General features: G+C 41.5%; 1 protein-coding gene across 17 annotated transcripts in view; it reads right to left on the bottom strand.

The window, feature by feature from the left end:
• Nucleotides 1–15439, bottom strand: part of Sorbs2 (sorbin and SH3 domain containing 2) — a 192926-nt gene that overhangs the window by 50255 nt on the left and 127232 nt on the right. For 13 of the 17 annotated variants that reach the window (XM_029532180.1, XM_029532181.1, XM_029532182.1 and 10 more), the window contains 5 exons: nt 14146–14284; nt 10290–10462; nt 4441–4507; nt 3742–3786; nt 1635–1809 (listed from right to left, as the gene is read on the bottom strand). In XM_029532180.1, the coding sequence (XP_029388040.1) occupies nt 1635–1809; nt 3742–3786; nt 4441–4507; nt 10290–10462; nt 14146–14284 (599 nt within the window). The remainder of the gene's footprint in view (nt 1–1634; nt 1810–3741; nt 3787–4440; nt 4508–10289; nt 10463–14145; nt 14285–15439) is intronic. The other 4 variants (XM_021218762.2, XM_021218758.2, XM_029532192.1 and 1 more) reach the window with 1 other exon arrangement.

Below are 15439 nucleotides of genomic sequence, written 5' to 3'. Positions count from 1 at the left end.
CTAAGAGAAAAGAAGAAACAAGTCTTAGGTTCTTAGAGAATCCATGAGCTCCATCCAACAGAGCCTACACAGCTTCCTGGTTCAGTTTTCCTACCTGTACAAAACTGTGGCCTGTCTGAGCATTATGGAAACAATTCATAATAAAAATGTGCAGTGATAATTATTTCTCAGTTTGAAGACATTTGTACTTCTACACAATTTGTCATGAGGAAAGAGCTATTAAGACAAAAATTCCTTGACATGTGGTGTTTATTTACATCATGATCTTATAACTGATTATCAACTATTCCTAATGATACAATTTTAGTGGTGTTGAGTATATGTTTATGAGGTGTGTTTGGTGGTTTGTATGAGAACGGCTCTTATAGGATCATATGTTTGAATGCCTGGTCCCCAGTTAGTGGAACTATTTGGGAAGGATAAGGAGGTAGCCTTATTGGAGGAGGTGTGTTATTACTATAAGGTTTCAAAACCCCATGCCAGGCTCAACATCTGTTTCTCTGCCTGCTGCCTGCAGACCAGCTTTTGGCTACTGCTTCAGCACCTTGTCTGTCTGCTCGCCTCTAAAACTGTAATTAAGAGTTGCTTTGGTAATGGTGTTTCTTCATAGCAACAGAATACTAACTAAGACCATATATGATAAAAAATACTTAAAAATCAGTAATAATAAACAACATTTCCATTACTATTTATTAATTACCACTAGAAATAGCATAGGCTTTGGACCTAGGAGAAACCAAGGTTGAATACTGGCTTAGATACTCTATTCATACAAATGGAGCAAGTTATTGTAATTTTCTAACCCATTTCTTCCTCTGTAATGTAGACCATGTCCCACTGGGTTGTTATCAGAATAAGACAATGTAATACAATGAAAGTGCTTAGCCCCATGCTTGCCTCAAAATCAGCTTTCAGTAAAGATTACCAATAACTAGAAATATTAGCTACAGTCCTGCTAAAATAACACAATTGAAACGTAGTCATAAAAATTTTACTTGAGTGTGAATAGCTTACTTAAAAAATACTTCAGTGGAGAAATGAAAATGGGAATCAGTTAAAATAACAGGCAAAAATGAGTCACAGACACTTGTTAAATAATGCCTAATTTAAAATTTAAGAATAATTTCCCTCAGTTTCTAAAAGGCATCTTAAAAGCCCTGAACTTTCAAACCTGTGAAAACAAAATATTAACTGCTTAGTCTCTTTCTAATGTGGGGCAGCAGAGGGGATCTGTGCCAGTTGTTTCCAATTAATTCATTTTTATATGTATTTGGTTTGAGACAGAATGTGACTGTGTAGCCAGTTCTGGCTTGGAAGTTACTGTGTAGCTCAGTGGCTTGGAACTCCTGCCCTAGCTTTATGACAACTGAGATTACACAGTGATGTGTCATACTCTAGCCCTCTCCAGCTCAGGAATTGGACCCAGAGTCCAGAATGTGTAGAGCAAGCCATTACCAATGAGCTGCATATCCAAGGCCTATGCAGATAATATAGTAAGGAATTGTGTGTGTGTGTGTGTGCACGTGCATGCATGTTTGAGACAGAATGTGACTGTGTAGCCAGTTCCGGCTTAGAAGTTACTATGTAGCTCAGTGGCTTGGGGGAAGCAGCCATCTTTGCGGAAGGAGGCTTACTTTAGTGTTGAACCCTGATCTCTAGGTCGTGGTGGAACGTGTGGAGGAGTCACTGGGGAGGGTGTCTCCTTAAACGCATCCGTGCCATTGTCTGAGTGGCTTTTGGAAAGAGGTCTGTAGGTCTGAGTCTTCGCAGCCGGGTGGGACTGAGCACTGTAGGGTGAGTTGTACAGACCTGCCATGAAAAAGAAAAAAAACAGCAAAACAGGCAAATAACATAAAAAGTGAATTTAGTGGTTGGGCTCTGCAAAATCATCAACGGTTAAGCAAAAATCATCAATAAACATATTTTAATATACACATTAGGTGGTATATTGTTTGTTAATTTATCAATATTAATTTATGAATCATCACTTATTAATTAGGCATCAATTTGTCTTGCACATTAAGTATTGATTATAGCCAATCATCAATCATTGCAGAATTAATGAAAATTCAGGTTTTAGTGAAAATAGACTTACAGATACTCAGCAAGGTTTCCTTTCAGTTACAGAAACTAACACCTTAGGTAAACTTACACAGGGAGATTAAAATGGCAGCTAATATGTCATAATACTGACATATGATCGTTGATAGGTTAATTGCAACCCAACAAATATTGAACATGCTCGTATGCATGAGGTACCACTTCCACATGGGACGTGGGAGTGTGAACCCTCCTCAACAATCCGCTACAAAAAGGTGTGTGATTGGAAAGAGTTGGTGACATATAATCCAAGGGAGAAAGACGTCATGAGAATTAAGAGGATGTCAGGAGATGGTGAGTGAGACAGAGTATATTATAGACCCAAAGGATGAGCTTTGATGGATAGAAGATGGCAGGAAGATGATGCAAGACACAAAGCCGTGGGTTAGTAGAAAGTTGAGAGAGGGTCATAGGTGTTTGTTTTGTTGACAGACTGAAGGATAAAACTCCCCAGACTTTACAGGGTAGCATAACTGAACTTTTAACTTATTCATTACCAGGGAGACACACCGATCTCAATATTCGAACGGATATAAAAGTTCTTAGTTTCTCATTGTCTCAATCTTGGGCTAAGTCTATCTGTGTGGGACTGCTTCTCTACACATGTGTGTTCCCCGTGAGATGTGATATTGGACAACACCTGCTTGTTCTTAAGTGTGTCTTAAGTTCCACAGACTTCAGCTTGTGTGATAACTCAATGAGGTGAGCTTGATCGATGAGGTCCAGGAAGGGAGCCTTTATTTTATGGACTTTCTGTAATACTATGGGGATATAGAGTCTAACTCAGATGAAGAACTTGATATTTGTTTGTTTATTTATTTATTTTTTACTTCCTCCCCCATTTATCTTTGGAGTTGAGTAGCAAAATCACTCAGTTAAAGGGCTGGTTGCTGGTCATCAGGCTTTAGAGAGGGGAAGAGTCGTATGGAGATTTCTGTTAGGGTAGCAGAGGGCCCTAAATGAGGGCACAACCCTGGACCTACACTAAGGCTGGCTAGAATTTCTTGATTCAGAAAAATCTGATGGGAGGGGGCATCTTTTAGGGGGTGTGTCACATGAGCATGAAGACCACTCCACAAGAAATGGGCATATTCAAATACAAATGGGAATGGCAGAGCTGAAGTCCTTCCACTGTGAGCACTGGCAACTCTGAGTCAGAAAAGTGGCTGCGCCAAGAGGGATGTTTTCATGTCTTTCGGCGAATGGCTCCCTCTTGGAGCAAGAGCCTGGGCATGGTTGTAGTAAACCACTTGGATTTACTTGTTTTGCAGGAATAATACCTGAGAGGTCTTATGCAACCTTAATCACTCTTTCTGCTGATAAAAAGATCTGTATTTTGTTGTGTAACCCGGGTCCTAGTCTGTCCTCTCACCCTGACCCTTCCCAATGTGGTGGAACATTCCTGAAGTTGAGAATAACCGACTTTGGGGGAATGAATGACAGAGAGGGGTGTTAGTTCCCACTTCCAGGAGAAAGGATCAATCTTTTGTTAGGCATGCTCTGGGAAAGGGAGTAGGGAATTCTCCTCCCATCACAGGAAAGGACAACATGGGGTCTTAGTGGCAAGACAAAGGGCTGAGGTTCTTCCCAACAGTGGAGTGTGACTGGTCATCTCAAGCAAGCGAGGCAAAACCATCCTACCTGCGTTGTATGTGTAAGGAGTATTATACATGTCTGTGTCCTCATCTAGAAAATGAAACATAAACATGGTAATCCAGATGCTGTTGCCTTGTTGCCAAGACAGCAGAAGATCAGAAAGCAACTTTTTTTTTTCTAGCCCATAACCACAAATTTGCATTTTCAAATTTGTACTCGTTGGGCAGAGCCGTCTTTTCTATAGAGTAATGTACCGTGCTACCCTCGTCACACATGCAACGCTAGCATCTTGTCCTCAGTTCCCCGGGCAACTTCTTGCGTCCTCTGCGTCATAACTTATTTTATTAGGTGCTTTTAAGGTAACTTGTCAGCTGTACTGAGTGGGATCAGAAGTCTGATCCACCTACACTCATTCTTGTAAGAAACAGACTCAGGCAGAGGCGAGCGGCAGGGGTATAGAAATGAACAATCCCCGAGTGTAGATGTGAGCTAAGACTGGGACACCTGGAAAGCTCCAAGGACAGCTCTTAGGTCCTTCTTGGCAGCTTGTGGTTAAGGCAGAGGCACAGGTCTGGGACATAGGAGGGACAGGGTAAGAACAGGAGAGATGCCGAAGAGAATGGGCCACCAAGTATGCCGGGTCTTGAAGTTTTGTGTGGAGAAAATCTACACAAAGGTTGAGCATATGTCCTTCAATCCATAAGGACTTGATTAAAAAAACCAACAACAGAAGAACAGACATACCCGGCTTGTGTACCATGTGGATTTGCTTGAACATTGTCTTGTACCAGTCCTTCGGCCGGTCGACGGTCTGTTAAAGAGAGCATCCCAGAATTATAAGCTCGTTCTGTTAGGTTTAGGCAAAGGGCTACTCTGGCTGTGCCCACTTACTTCTCTCTCTCTCTTCTCTCTCTCTCTCAACCTTCACAGCTGCTATAAAATAAATGGCAGACATCTTGCTATGATTGTGAGTCTATAATTCTCACTGCCCCCGAAGTAGTGTACCTAACGCTCTAAGTAATCAGGGGCTTTAGGGGGCATGTTCTAAATGACGGACGCACATTACCAAAGGTTCAGATCTTTCCCACTTCCCCAGCTATTGAGTAATCTGAGACAACCCGACTGCCAGCCGGTGCTATGGGCCACTCATCAGCTGCATGACATGGGATGGCCTTTTCTCTGTGAAACCTTTACGACAGGCTTTAACCTTGCGAGTCAGACTTGTCTTCAGAACCTCTGCTGTGCTGATGTTCCACGTGTGGTGATAATCACTCTTCTAAGGAACACTCCTGGACAAAGTCTTCATTGCTAATATTGGACATTGCTAATATTTCTGACAGCAGATTTGCGTTCCTGCTAGGACTTGATGCCAGTTTCAGCAATTTACCCCGTTACTTGTGCAGTTTGTGAGTAAAGTATCCCATATTTACTGAATTGAAATGTTCTGTATTATGGTTTTATTTATTCGAGTCAAGTGTGATTAGTATCAGATAGTATTTAATTAAAATTATCTCCTTTTGTGGATGATGATAAAGATGATGATGCAGAGGATGATGGTGATAATGATTAAGCATATGAGTCTGAAGCAGGGCTTCTCCATGTATCTTGAACTAGTCTTTAACTCATGGTCCATCCATCTAGTCTCTCATGTGCTGGAATTATAGGGACTCAACACTAGCTCAGTCTAGACTGATCACAGGTGTTCCTCTAAAGCGATCCTGTGTTTTGATAGGGTCTCTCTCTGGGCCCCCGGGCTTTATCAGTGAGGCTAGGCAGCCCCAGGGCTCCCTCTGCTTCTGGTTCTGCCTCCAGTTCTAGGATTGTAGGTGTGTGGCAGCAAGTAGCCTTTTATGTGAGTACTGTGCATGGAATGTAGGTCCTCATTCTTGTTTGCCCAGCAAGCATTCAACAGATCCACTTCCTTATCCTTATTGTTATTCTTAAATATCGAATGTTCTATGAAGACATTGAAAAATTGGACAAGGGGATATTTTTGACTCATGAGATAGATATTCTGATCAGCTTCAATAAAGACAAAATTAGCATTTACTGGTTACGTGACTAAAATACTGAATGTATCAGACAATGTAAAGTCATAGAAAATATATTGAAGTGCAGCTAGGCCTTCAAAACTTCTTTAATAAGACATTGGTGTGCATATAGCTTTTGCCTTGTTAAATTATAAACTCTCTGATAATAGCCATTCCTCATGTGTGCCAGGGTTCAGATATGACTGACAGAAGCACCAGGTTATAGCACAAATAGGAAATTAGTGTCCAATCGTTAAACAACATTCAGGTCTTGGAGCCTTTAGTTACCATTTAATTCTTTCTAGAAATAGGAATCTGAGAAAATTATGAATTTGTTTTATTTTTTTGGGGGGGGTGTGGGTGTGGAGGTGTATGCACATATATACAGGTGTGTATGCCACATGAACATGTAGAAACCAGAGGTAGATACCGGATAGCTCCCTCCTTTACTCTGCCTTATTTCTTACAAGGTATGTTAAGGGGCTCAGGATAGTCCTTCCACTATAACAAATCTCAGAATATAAAATCAGTGGGGGAGTTCCAGCAACTGTGGAGTGAAATACTAAACAGACTTAGCTTATTGGAAGTGACTCTATGTTACAGTCTGTGAAAAACACACATTCCTGTAGTGCAGCCATTTTCTCGGCAAGATCTTCATCTCCATTATATCAGAGCTAGTTGGGCCAGAAGTTAACTATTCTGTGCACAGGCAACTGAAAGGGTCAGGTTTTCCAAGGTCTTTGCCCTGACTTAAAACATTGGGCAGGATTTATACTTGTGAGAGCAGAAACTGTTCAATATTTTATATTCTGATTTTTCTTTGGTATGTGTGGTCATTGCATTTTTTTTCCTCCCAGGAACTGTTAGATGGTATTTAAATTTATTTTGACTTCTGAAAAGTAGACAGCTGTGACAGTTACCAGAGAACATCAGTTCTGATGAGGGTCACATATGCAATGTAGGCTTTTCTACAATGGGAGCTTGAGAGCATCAGTAATCAAATAATGGCCAGATTATGGAGACTGACGCCGGGGGTGGGTGGGGAGTGGGAGTGGGGGTGGGGGTGGGGAGCAATCCAGCAAAGAAGCAGGAATCTGCTGTTTGCTGGTTCAAGCACAATACTGGAACATGGTGGACTGGTGAGAGGACTTACATCAGTAAGGTGCCTGCTGTTTAAGTATGAAAACCCAATTCCTGTTTCTAGTACCTGTGTAGAAAGCTAGGCATGGTAGTGGGCTCCTGGAATCCCAGCACTGTGGAGGCAGACGCAGCTCTGGGCTTGGTGACAAAGCCAGGACAAGAATTGAGGAGGACACCCAGTCTCAGCTTCTAGCCTCTTCATGCACTTCCACCCACACATGTGCATATGTCCACATACATGTACACACACAAATACACACACACACACACACACACACACACTACTTAAACACATATCTTTAGGAGACATTTCATTTTCTAAAAGGCAGGTTCCCCTTTCATTGAACTTCACCTCTTTTATACTTTTGTGTTAGTAGAGCAACAACAACAGCAAAGTGACATACAACGGCATATAAAAATAGTTTCTCACTGTACCTGGACACAGCCAATGGGGACAAGGATGCCAAATAAGGAAATAGATCGCTGTATATGGCAATGCATTGTGACAGACAGCACTGTTGTCTACACTCGCCAGAGGGCCTATATCAGGCAGGATCTCACAGTTATGCCATCAGCTAGCTTTATATGGTGAGCACACAGAAGCCAGGAAGTGGCTGGCTGGCTGGCAGAGTCACTTCATCCGAAGCTGGTAAAGTGGAGATGCAGACGCAGTGTCGCTTTCTAGAAGAAGTGCCCTGAACACTTTGGTTCCTTTCGGCAATGCCACTTGGAGCATGTTATGTCTCACATTGAGGTTATGAGTGCAGAAGTCCCCATGTGGGAAATTCACTTTCAGATGTGTCTCCAAAAGCATTTTGCGTAGACCATCTAACCTCTGGGACTCTACCATACAGCTGTCATTCAAGGCCCTATAGGAAGGGGCTCCGGCTTTCATCTCCTTCTAGTTATGAAACATTGGCACGATATACTTATTTAACATGCAGACACTTAAAAAAAAAAAAAGATATGTTTTCTCCACATATGACAGTAACAATCCTATTCTGCTCTCCCCTGCTAGCTCTAAAACAGCCAAACAAGTGTTATATTTGAATCATTTTTAAAAAAGGGCATCTTGCATGCCAATTAGCCAGGCTTTATTCAGTCTCATGGGCTCTGAGCCCTAGAGGATTTTTGTTGCTGTTTTTAAGAATATGACAGGAAAAGGCTGACAGACATCCCAGGTCACAGGAGAAGGGACGTCCTGAAAAGCTGTCTCCCTCTGTCATGAGAACTCAAAAGTAGAGAGTGTCCAGTGCTAGTTTTCAGCAGTTGTTGAACCACTTTACAATATCCTGTTACCATGGCATTCATTAGTTATCTGAGCGGACATGGCTGAGTGAGAGAGTCCCGCTTTTAATGTCCATACCGAGCAGGAGGCTGAGGCCACCTGAGTCTGGTAACCCTCACGTTCTACATGAATGAGGGAAGAAAATGACCTTGGACATTCTTGGCCCAGGGATGGCATGCATTTATAAACACAGATGTATCCTTGCATGTGTAGCTAGTAAGGCTACAGAGTAGTAAACACAGACAGGACCCCTCCTGTCTTTGTGTAGCTTTAAAAGTCTGAGCAAGTTATACAAGAAAAAAAAAAAAAAGGCTCCTTATAAGGACCCTCTGCAGTGGCTAATAATTCACCTTCAGTTTTCTATTGTGTGAAATTATCATCACACTTTTAGTGCTTATCATTTGGCAGCAGATAATATAAATTTAATATTACTTTATCATTCACCTCCAACACCTTGGATTTTTTCCTTAAAAAAGCACAACAAAGCAACAGTTTTCAAGTAAAACATTACCGACTAGAAATCTGTCCACTAGAAAGAGTGGGTCACATTAATGTGCCTATCTTTATATATCCTTTACTAACTTAAAAAACCATACTTGTAGGTTTATATAGACTCTTTTCAGACTGCGACTGCTCAAAAAGCAGGGACTTCTTAGCTATGTGCGTACTGCGTCTCAAGGGCTAACAGGCAAACTCCATGACACTACTCCTGTCTGAGTCACTATGCCCTCATTACCATGGGAAAATTCAAACTTAGCCACTTCAAGTTAGAAATCCTGAAGGGAAAGCAAATGTCAAGACACTGTCATTAGAAACATACAACTGTCATAAAATGGAGCATATTAGTCACAAGCCATGGGATTTTTCTGTCACTTAAATATGACCATCATTATTCCAACACAAAATTTTTGAGCTTTATAATTAGTTACATTCAACATTCTTAACAATCTGAGAAGTCTAAATCCCAAGTGCATGCCATACAGATATGCTTTTTATTTTGGCTTCAGCCACAACACCAATGCCAAGAATAATCAATTCTGAACTCGTGTCTGTATATAGAGCATGATGACTGCAAACTCAAAGACAGAAGGAAACCCTCGTACTTCTTCAACTTCTTCAAAATGTTTCATGTCTCACCATTGCTTCTTGCCTGATACCCTGACCATTCTTTTTCTAGGTTCCTCTGTCTCGGGTCCCCTGCGTTTCTGTTCAGGGAAAACCTGCTCTTGGCAGCACCTCAGCCCTTTATGTGGGTACACAGGCAACCTCTTTGCAGTTGGAGCTTCCTCCTCTCAAGCCCCCCCCCCTCCACCTTCACCTGCAAAGATGTTGTGGCTCTCATCCTGGCTTCCCCGTCGGTCTTCCTTCTCTGCTCTCACAGACCTCCTCTTGCAGTGGACTTGGTCAGCACACAGCTGCCTGCCTAGGCTCTGCTGCTGTGAGCAGTGTTGCCAGAAAGGGCTGCCCCAGAAAGGGCTGCCCCAGCGCACTGAGTAACGCTTTGGCAGAGTTTAAAGACTTAAAAAAAAATGCCCTCAATGCTTTCCACTTTCACTTATCATAGAGAGAGCTCTCAGCAGGCTCAGCTGGGAGAAATGCGCAAATATTCTCTCTCTCTCTCTCTCTCTCTCTCTCTCTCTCTCTCTCTCTCTCTCTCTGACAGATTTTTTTCTTCCCCTGATATTACCTCCCTTCACTCCAATCATCTCGCCTCCCAAGTCCCAATTCACAGTTTCCCATCCCCTTGGTGTTAACTCACATCCATTTCAAGAAACAAATCACTTGTCTTTTTACAGTGCATGTGGGAATTGTGGGCTGTGAAAGGAATAACTTCCTTCTCTCTCTAGGCTTCACCTTGCTTTGATAGAAAGTTAAAAACAAAGTGTTATTAGTTAACAAACTTCACCATCTTCATGGTTTTAAAATCAAATGGAGAAAACGGACTGTGAGATTATCTTTACGGCTCAGCTTTTGCCCTCTGCCACACAGCATGGTATTCATGGCAGCTCAGATGGCTCCGAGGACAATCTTTATGCTGTAAGACCCTAGGAATGCACAGAGCTACGCACAATCCATCCTCTGTGGAGCTCATGTGCAGACCCAGAGAGACACATGTGCTGGCACGCGCGGCTTACCGTCCTAATGGCTGTGGGGATTCCAGACTCATCCACAGGGCCGATCCCTGGGTAATGCGGGGCTTTGATGACCGTGACCCTCTTCTCTTCCTCGGAGGATCTATAGAGCGGGATGGAGCTTCCCATTGTGCCATCCAGAGACTGGGCATGCTGGGAATACGTCTCTGCAGAATCTGAGCGGAAAACACAGTGACAAGGAACACATTGGGCATAAACTAACGGTGCCTCTTGTCCATTGATTGACAGCCATCATAGAATCCTTTTTTCTACCTCCGTGCCCTTTCCCGTATTTACTCTGTCTCATTCAGCAGCGGATATTACACGTATGCATGGGACACCAAGGACCTTGGTGTCTTACAAAGAAGGACGAGAGGAAGAATATTTGATGAATGACAATGTGCAGCCATCATTGAGGAGACACTGAGCATGTCCCACCGCACTTTCCTTCTGGGAATCTTGGGAGGGACAGACGAGGGGGACAGCAGAAGCTGAAAGAAACCTGGTAAAGCTTCCTCAGGTCACAACTCATAATGATCCTTGTGAGGCTGATAGCTGCCATCGTGGGAAAGTAGTAAAAGGTGTTTTAGAGAAGCCATAGGATTACTGATCTAAAGATGCAATTCCGTAAAACTAAAATGAAAACAAAAGTCAATTGAAAATTATGTTTAGAACTAGACACACACTAGAAAAGTGAAGGCTTCTAGGTAAATAAGTGCTTTTTCAGTAATTAGGTTTTATTGAATTTTATTTAATATTGTTGGCTTTACAGTAAAAATGCCCACGCAATGGCTTTTTATCCTTCAAGACTGACAGTTATTTTAAGGATTAAAGTTACATGAGGCTTATCAAATTTCCATCTCCATGCTAAGATTATGAATCTTTGGAATACTTTCAGAGGTAACAGAACATCTGTGTACACTACCTGTTCAGTTCTTTCTGAGGTAAAAATAATAGTTTTGGAAAATCAGCATCATTGGCCTTCTTGTCAAACAATAGTGATGTGACTTCCTGCTGTTTTAAAGACTACATGACCTGTTTTAGCAAAATCTGTCACTCAGTTCCTTTCTGTGGAAGCTGAAAACATTTTTTTTTCAGGATAGCATTTGCTGATTTTATTCATATATATGTGTTCATTTCATTTTCATATATATGAATTACAACTAACATTTATATCATGTATAGATAGTATAATGAACTTTTATATTATAGATATGTATTTTATGGTGATGTCATGTAGAACAACATAAATAAACATTTAAGAATTTGACTCATTTTCACATGGGTATTTAGCATTAAGCTCTCTTGGGGCTGATATCCAGTATATTACTATATTGGCTGTAATTAAGTCCACTTTCAACTTAGTTTACAACAGAGAAGTGACTTAAGGCATTTCTGAGTGGAATGGAGGAGTTTAGAAATGGAACTGTTTCCTGTGTCATTGCTTATACAAATCCCATCTTCCCAGCTCCTCTGAGTGAAGTCATAGTATGTTATTTTGCCCTGATTGACCTTTTAATTTAATTCTTCACTATCCTCGACAGGATAGCCACAATGCTAGGACTTTTGTCAGCAGCCAGTGTTTTCTGAGCATGTAGGATGCTCCACAGTCCTAGTATAAAAGAGAACATCAAGTCCGTTCCCATGTACAGTTCATGTGACTATACAAACCCGCAGCTTTCGCAATGAAAGCTAGCTCTTTTTATATTTCTCATATATGGTCCATAAACTGTTATATTTGCAATATTCTGTCTTAAAGTTCACCTAGGGCAGAACAGACTTGTAAATTCTGCTCCCTCCCATCACGGCCTTAGCCAATTGGAACTTATTCAATGTTTATACAGGAAATTTCTTTCCATGTCCAACAGTTTATGTGTAAAATCTACTCACTAGTTAGATCTGAAGTCAAGGGCTGTCTGTACTTGAGTATATTTTTTATTCTGTAGAATAGGGAAAACAGTTCACTAAGACAGGCACTGGGATAAAGAGTCCCACTTAATGATTATTTAGGAAAATGTTATGGCTGAAATGACTTAGAAAGTTTTGTTTTTTGTGTATAATAACGCATAATTCCATTACAAAATGTTGAAATAGTGGAGTGTGTTATAAAACTGAACTGTGGACTGGCTGTCAAAGAGAGAAATTTGGCACAAACAAGCTCTTCTTTCTTACACTCTAAAAGGAGATCATTACAAGCCTCACAAATGGCTCCCAAGAGTAGTGTTAGAAACAGCACAAGTATATTTAGACTCTTCTTTAATGAGTCCCAAGACTATGTTTAAAACCATACAGAGGTTTTGTTGACCATGGAAGCTGAGTTCTACCATGAGTGGGCTTGAAATCGACATAGAGCACTCTTTACTAAACTTGTGATATTACACTCTTTCCGTTAAAGCGTCAGTGTGGGAAGAGGGAAGGGGGTCTGCTATCAATGGCAGAATGGTGTACAGCTCTGTGTTCTAGATTTTTCTCTCTGTTGCTGACCTGCAGTGGCTGTAAGACGGAGTCTCTCTTTTTGAGAGGTTCAAGTATGGACATTTTCTTTAGCATTCTCTGCTATGTTGCCCTGAAAACTCTCTAGGTTCTCAATAGCATGGAAGCCTTTTCAACCTAACACATAACAGTCCATTTTGGAATTTTTACATTGAATTTTTATTAACTACAAAATACTTGTTATATTACTTTTAAGCTATGTGAATACATTTGGCTACATAAGAATGTTTCTATCTTTATCAAGCATAGGGCTTTCCCAGTAGGCTCTAAAGAGTTCACAAGATTGACAATATCATAGGCTTACAGTTTCGAAACAAATTTTCGTGTTTCCATTGTTTATGTAACTTAAGAACATGTGCAAAACCTACTTACCAGTTAGGTCTAAAGTCAAGCACTGTTTATACTTGAGCATTTATTTATTTTAATTGATGGAATGGGATGAACTGTGTTCACTAAGACGGGCAATGAGTTAAAGAGTCACATTTAATGCTTATTTAGGAAATAATTATTATTGGAGGAAGACTATAATTTAAACATTTTAAAATAGATTTATGTATTTTATTTTACACAAGAGTGCTTTGCTTGTGTGTATGCATATATACCATGTGTATGCTTGGTGCCCTTATAGGTTAGAAGAGGGTATCAAATCCCTTGGAACTGAAGTCACAGATGGGTATGGACCAGCATTTGGGTGTTAGGAGTTGAGGCTGGGTCTCAACAGTGAGCTTACCCACTGAGCCATCTCCCTTGCACCAAGAAATATGGCTTTGCCTACTTTTTAATATCCAAAGGATTAAGAACCTACATAAATTGTGGAATCCTCACGGAAGGTAGTACTTAAATTCCTCTCATTTGCTTCCCAGTACCCCTGTCATAATGGACAGCCTTGAAATAACAGTTTGAATAGTTTACTATGATCTTATGATCCAGGACTTTAGGATTTTCCTGTGTGACTATAGCCTGTCACCTTGTTACTATTTTAACTGCTAAACAATTTTCCCATAGGTGTAACTGAAGAGTATTCTAGAAGGAAAGTTCTTTCACAAAGGAAAAAGCCACCTCAATAGAAATGTGCTACATTAATGTTTTCTGGGTCCCATAAGCTCCCCTTTGATCACTAGGTATTGTCATGTTCTTTCCACTCCATCATTAAATATCCCCTAGCCCTCTCCAGGCTCACCTATGGCTCAAACCATCACCTCCAAATAGCAAGGGCCCTCTTTTCTACAATGTAGGCCCTTCTGTTCTAATTCTCCCCAAGCTAGGATCACCAGAGGACTGTCAGGTAGTCCCGTGTCACTATGTCACCTTGTATTTTTCTCTTGCAATATAGAGCAGCCACGGAAGTCATGATGGCAGTACTTACCAAGCGACCTGCCATGCTGCATGATAATGCTGGAGTTCAGTGAGGCTGGGAGGGAGTATGCAGAAGGGGAGAATGGCCTCTGATAGTAACTCACTGGACTCACGGCGCCACCAGAGTTACCATTGATAGTGATCTGGCTCTGAGAGAAGCAGAGAGAACCCGTTATTTCACATGCTTTGTCGTGACCATCACTCCTTTATATGATGACAAGAGCTTCCAACTACGGGACAGTAATCAACTACAGGGCTTTTATTTATTTTGAAAACTGGTGTCAGAGGGACCAAAGACCTCCCCCACCCAGTTTTCTCTGTTCTTTCCTTTATTTCTCACCCTTTATATTATCAGAGGGCACAGGAAGTGGTTAGGGAAACAAGAGCAGCTAGCCAGTGGGCACACTGCAGTGCCAACGGGGGCGCCACCTATGTGGGTCACTGGCAAACGAATGGGCAGGACACTGAGCTCTCAATGTCTTAAGCAGTCTCATCTCTCTCATCCTTCTGCATGAATTGGCTGCTCTCAGACAGGAGGAGAGGGGCTGGCTCACAGACCCAGTCCTCTAATGAATCAACGTTTCCAAAACAAGGTGACTGACACAGAAGGCAAGCGTTTGGCCTACTGAGTCAGGAAATGGCCTATTCCCGAGCCGCATACCTGGTAGACCACTGTAAAGATGTTAAAACACTGTTTTCTCCCTACTTCAGCTTCACTTGGCATGCTCAGATCTTCATACGTTGAGCTCTTTCCTTTACATCCGACTACTTTCTATTTCTAATGCTACTCTAATGCTTCTTGTTGAGACAGGCACACATGTGCTCCTTTTGTAGTTGTTAAAACATGCAGCTTGGGATTGATGGCCTAGTAGGCATTCAGAGGGTACATGCTGTGACTGAGTTGAATCAGCTTAGTTCACAGAGGTTGAACTCAGGACCGTCTTTGCACAGCATACCGCTGAGCATTATACAGACTGGACAATGCATGCAAATGAGATAAAACATTAGTAAGAGCATCAAGTTAACACAATACTACAGACATGTACATACAAACACACATATGCACAGATACAGAGACTCACAACTTACAAACTCTTCTACTTTTTTAAATAACAGAATAAGCTTCAGTTACACAAGTATGGTTCATAGCAGATGAATGTATATTTATCTGATCTAACTTTAAGATTATCATGTTTTACCGAAGTGGATGCTCAGAGCCAGCTATTGGATGGAACACAGGGTCCCCAATGGAGGAGCTAGAGAAAGTACCCAAGGAGCTGAAGGGGGCTGCAACCCTGTAGGTG

Source organism: Mus pahari, chromosome 19, assembly GCF_900095145.1.
Source record: "Mus pahari chromosome 19, PAHARI_EIJ_v1.1, whole genome shotgun sequence".
NCBI classification, from domain to species: Eukaryota; Metazoa; Chordata; class Mammalia; order Rodentia; family Muridae; genus Mus; species Mus pahari.
This window is presented reverse-complemented; position numbering and strand designations above follow the sequence as displayed.